Source organism: Cebus imitator, unplaced genomic scaffold (genome assembly GCF_001604975.1).
Source record: "Cebus imitator isolate Cc_AM_T3 unplaced genomic scaffold, Cebus_imitator-1.0 Scaffold9, whole genome shotgun sequence".
NCBI classification, from domain to species: domain Eukaryota; kingdom Metazoa; phylum Chordata; class Mammalia; order Primates; family Cebidae; genus Cebus; species Cebus imitator.
In genome coordinates this window covers 11,493,925-11,499,802 of record NW_016107324.1, presented here as the reverse complement: position 1 = coordinate 11,499,802, position 5,878 = coordinate 11,493,925, and the positions used below count along the sequence as shown (strand labels likewise).

Below are 5,878 nucleotides of genomic sequence, written 5' to 3'. Positions count from 1 at the left end.
TTTTTTTGAGAAAGAGTCTCACTCTGTCATTCAGGCTAGGTGGAGTGCAGTGGTGCAATCTTGGCTCACTGCAATCTCCGCCTCCAGGGTTCAAGCAATTCTCCTGCCTTAGCCTCCTGAGCAGCTGGGACTACAGGTGCACATCACCATGCTTGGCTAATTTTTATATTTTAGTAGAGACAGGGTTTCACCATATATTGGCCAAGCTAGTTTCAAACTCCTGACCTCAAGTGATCTGCCTGCCTTGGCCACCCAAAGTGCTGGAATTACAGGCATGAGCAACTCATTATACGGCCACCACAAAGTAAGATTTAAGCTGAGACCAGAAGAATGCAGAAGAACTAGAAGGTAAAGTATGTGTGTGGGTACAGGTGGGAGGGCGTATGTGGAAAAGGGGGCTGTTACATTTGAGAAACAAGGCTAGGATGACTACAGTATAGAAAATGAGAAGTAAGATGAAATGGGATGAGGCTAAAAAGATGGTTCAGGGCCCCATAGGCTATTAAGAATTTTCAACTTTTATCTAAGGGGGAAAAGCAACTTGAAGAAGGCTTTTAAGCAGAAAAGCAGTATGATCAGATGCAGAAGAGTAGCTAGGGAAGAAGGGGAAGGATTTTATCTCCTCGAGCACTTACATTATTAAATATTAATCCCTTAAACAACTTGAAGGTAATATATTGGCACAACCATATGACATTGTCAGGATGATGATAAAAAAAGTTAGAGAAGGTAGGGTGAAAATGAAAAGACACAAGAGAAAATAGTTCCTCAACCAACAAAATAATAGATACACCTGCCCCAGATGTTAATGCCTAGCTACACCTCTGATAAAATATGCATTTTAACAACATCCCTCCAGCTACTCCATGGAGAATGGATTTGAGGGGCTAAGAAACAGGCATGGGGATATGAATTAGGAGACTATTAAAGTAGTTCAATTAAAAGACGATGGTGGCATAAAGTGATAGAGTTGAGAAAAGTGGACAAACTAAAGAACCATTTGGGAGACAGAATGGTTAGGACCTGATGATTAACTGGATGTGGACTGAATACCAAAAATAAGTTGGAGAAAGAGTAGTTCCGCCTTATCCACAGCGGATACATTCAAGGCACATGTGGGTGCCTAAAACTGCAGATAGTATGAAAGCCTATATATACCCCTGAATACCAGATTTGAACTCCATGGGTCCACTTATATGATGTTTTCTTTCCCAAAAACATATTTTAAAAAATTTTGGAGATTTATGACAATTCGTTAAAACTCACAAATGAACCATGTAGCCTAGAAATATGTATTTTTTCAGACAGGGTCTTGCTCTGTTGCCCAGGCTGGAGTGCAGTGCTGCAGTGATAGCTCACTGTAGCCTTGATCTCCTGGGCTCAAGCAATCCTCCTGCCCCAGCCTCCAGGGTAGCTGAGACTATAGGCGTGTACTACCATGCCCACCTTGGCCCAGAAATATTTTAAAAATCAAGATTAAGTCAGGTATGTCATAAATGCATAAAAGTTACGTAGATACTACTCTATTTTATCATTTACTACCATAAATTATATACAAATCAGCCAGGCATGGTGGCTCACATCTGCAATTCCAGCACTGTGGGAGGCTGAGAGGCAGGAGGATCACTTGAGGTCAGGAGTTCAAGACCAGGCTGGCCAACATGACAAAACCCTGTTTCTACTAAAAACACAAAAATTAGTTGGGCAAGGTAACACACCTCTAATCCCAGATACTTAGGAGGCTGAGACTGGACAATCACTTGAACACAGGAAACAGAGACTGCAGTGAGCCAAGACTACAACACTGTGCTCCAGCCTGGATAGTAGAGCAAGACTCCATCTCAAAAGAAAAAAAAAAAAAGCAAAAATTTATCATAAACAAAAAAAAAAAAAAAAAAGCACAAATTTATCATAAACATTTATCAAAACCTATGTACACACTTACAGACTATACACGATACCATTTGAAGCCAAAGAAAAGGTAAACAAAAGTAAAGATGTAGTATTAAATCAAAACTGCATATAATTAGCTGTAGTATATACCATACTACTGTAATAATCTCATAGCCACTTCATGTTGCTATTGCAGTGAGCCCTATTGTTGTTAAGTATCTGCTTAAAATGCCATGTGATACTAATAATCTCTGTGTGAGCAGCTCCTCTCCAGTAAATTGTGTATCACTGTACAAAGTGATCTTTCTGGCAGGCACGGTGGCATGAATGTACAGTACCACCTATTTGGGAGGCTGAGCTAGAGGACTGCTTGGGCCCAGGAGTTTGAGTCCAGCCTGGGCAACATAGCTAGATCGTGTCTCTAAAATAATAATAAAATAACAATTTTTAAAAAGTGATTTCTTATGGTTCTCATCTATTTTTCATGTTTCTTGCCATACTATAACCTTGAATAACACCATGGGACCCATGTGAAATGCTGGAAGTGCTCCCAAGAAGTCATGACATTGTAAGAAAAACATGAATTGCCTGACATATACCATGGGTTGAGGTATGCTGCTGAGGTTGCTTGTCTTTTCAGACAGATGACTCATTTTGTAAACAGATTATGTAAATTTAGAGTATCTATGAATACAGTAATAGTATTACAAATGTATTTTCCTTAAAATTTTCTTAATATTTTTTCTCTAGCTTACTTTATTCTAAGAATACAATACATATATATAATACATATAACATACAAAATGTTATATATATGATACATATACAAAATTATATATATGTATATATAACATATCATACATATATTGTAAGAATACAGTATATATATATATATAATACATATAACATACAAAATATATGTTAATCAACTGTTCATGTTATCAGTAAGGTTTCTGGTCAACAGTATGTTATTACTAGCTAAGTTTTGAGGGAGTCAAAAGTTATATGTGGCATTTTGACTGAGCAGGAGGTTGGCATTCCTGAGTTGTTCAAGGGTCAACTGTACTGTTTTTTCCTATGCATACATATCTATAATGAAGTTTAACTTAAAAATTTGGCAAAGTAAAGGAGTAATAATAATAGGACAATTACAACAATATACTGTAATACAAGTTATGTGAATGTAATTTTTTCTTTTGTCTTTCTTAAAATATCTTAGTGTATATAATATTTCTGGACCACAACTGATCATGAGAAAGTTTAACTGTGGATAAAGGTGACTACCGTATAGAAAAGAGGAAAAATGGAGGAAGGTCCTTAAGAAGGATGGAAGGAATGGGATCTAGAGCACACACATAGGGATGGGCCTTCATAGGAGGCAAGGTCACCCATGAAAAGTTGTGAATAAAGAGATTAACAGAGGTAGGAGGAAACTAGAGAAAGTTTAAAAACACTGTTGTAAAGAATGGGCTAATGAAAAATCCCTGTAAGACTTCCAGGCAACATTAAGACCAGTTAAAGGTACTAAATGTCAACTTTGAGAGTGGTATCAGTTTTCTTTTGTTGTTTTCTACAAGAGCTTAGCTGCTTGACTGTAGACACCATGAAGGCAGGAAAAAAGATTTCAATGAGGGTTAAAATTTTTCCAGACCAAGTGTTATCACAGGGCAGGAGCAAGAGTTTACAGTACATGCAAGTAAGTAACTGGTATGATGGATCACAGAATCTATGCTGGAAAGAGAGGGAAGTGAAAACAGGAGGAGGATAAAGAATGGAAGGTCAATGAATTAACTGGAAATTCCAGTGAGGTCAGACGTTAAGTGAAGTGGGAGTACTTGAGTAGGCAAGCTGGAAAGTTTGGAAGTTGTGGTCAGAGACCGAGATGTGAAAAGTAGTGACCTGGGGGAGGGGCAACTTCAAATACTGACAAAGCCTAGGGTATGGCTGTGGAAGAAGAAAGCTAAGGTAAACTGAAAGAAAAAGTCATTGACAATGAATTTAAAGAATAAATCACGAATTCAGGTTCTCAAGGAGCTTATAAACAATATGGGAAACATGAGAAAATTAGGGAAATAATAGGTCTATACAATTTAGTGCTAAACTGTGGCTTAAAATTGCATAATTTTGATTATATGACATAACTCATGTATGATAACATGTAAGTCAAAATCAAAACTCTGATGTACATGCAGAAATATAAAGGTGCCAGTGCTCATTTATACATTATTCAGTAATTAAAATGTAGTGGCTAGAACATGATCTATCTGAATAGAAAAAGAAACACTAGTTAAAAAAAATTAGCAAGTATATTTTTATCCTCTTATGGCTCTAATTATTTACCTCAAATTAAAAACTGCAGTCATCTACATACCTGAAATATAAATTTAAGTTAACAGCAATTGCGGAGTTGGAGGAGCTCACAATCACTACATCAAGGTCTTGAGACACTTTCAGTGAAGTAAAAATCTTGGCTGGCTCCTGCTGGTGCTCATTACACGTATCTTCTTCATGAAGTGTTAAATCCACATGAGCTACATATGTACCATCCACAACGTGAAAAATGTCTTTGAGTTAGATTTAAAGAAAATGCCAGTTTTGTAAGTATGCCTAACCAGTTAAAGCACAGGTTGGGATAGAGATATAGACTTTATCATCCTAATTTTGTAGGTGTAACAGAAGGAAGACTCAAAGTTGAGGCAAGCCCCCATTATCACAACCAGGTGACTATGAAGTTAGTGGCACAATAAAGAACCTGATACCAAGTTCTTCAACAATATCTGCTAACCATCTACTCTGGGCCAGGCCCAGAGACACTGCTATTTTCTAACAGCGCTGGCCAAGAGATGAGGTAAACCTAATATATTTAATGGAACCCAATACTGTCTATCCAAAGTATTATCAACATGCAGCCAATATAAAAATGGAGACATTTTATGTTTTTTCTTGTATAAATGTTCAAAGTCTGGTATTTTACACTTATAGTACATCTTAAGTTGGATACTAATACCTGATCCGTATTGAGACTTCATAAAATTTATAGTTGACAGTTGGAACAACTAAAGGTGTAACATCCCTAAAAGTTCTCCAATGACTGAACTGAGCATCAGCTTTTAAATCTAAAGTACATTTTTATTTTAGATTAGTAAATTTGTATTACTTTAGATTTAAAAGCTGATGCTCAGTTCAGTCATTCTCTTGCCTCAGCCTCCTGAGTAGCTGGGACCATAGTGCCTGTAATCCCAGCTACTCGGGAGGCTGAGGCATGAGAATTGCTTGAGCCCAGGAGGCAGTGGTTGCAGTGAGCCGAGATAATGCCTCTGCACTCCAACCTGGGTGACAGAGTGAGACTCTGTCTCAGGAGAACAACAACAAAAAAATCTAGTTAAACAAAATTAAGAATTCAATAGCCACATACACTTAGTACCTATTGTTTCAGACAATGCAGTTCTATAATTTGGCAACAAAAATTGTTAATCTAGTATTTCTAACATTTTTTGTAAAAATTATATACAAGGGTAGTGTGAAAACAGTTGAGTACTCTATTTGTAGCATCTCTTTCAGGAAATATGCAGGACAATACATTTGTCAATGAACAATAATGATTTGTTATTATGAAATGACAGGATTCTCAAAGACAATAAGGAAATACCTACAAAATAAAAGTATATTATTTCAAACTCACTGTCACAATTTTATAACTGTTACATTTGATTTTATAAACCTAACACAAAAAGTAAAACTAAAAAGGAACTGGCCTTAGTTTAAGCAGTTATCACTCATATCCACCTAAGGAATTGGTCACTGGGAGGTGGGTAAGAGGATGAAGAAAGATGGCCTACAACGTCCCTGGTTCTGTTTATGCTAGTCTGATAGCACACCAGAAAAAATGATTCAAAAGCCAACTTACCCATGGGACCCCATAAGAACAATCACTTTATTAAAGGAGAATTTTTTTTTTTTTTTTTTTTTTTTTGAGACGGAGTTT

The 5,878-nt window shown here is 36.7% G+C and overlaps 1 protein-coding gene across 1 annotated transcript in view; it reads right to left on the bottom strand.

The window, feature by feature from the left end:
- The window catches only part of SPG11 (SPG11 vesicle trafficking associated, spatacsin), a 100,396-nt gene that overhangs the window by 88,686 nt on the left and 5,832 nt on the right, over positions 1-5,878 (bottom strand). Inside the window, exon 4 of the mRNA XM_037744117.1 lies at positions 4,265-4,457. Coding sequence (XP_037600045.1) covers positions 4,265-4,457 — 193 coding nt within the window. The remainder of the gene's footprint in view (positions 1-4,264; positions 4,458-5,878) is intronic.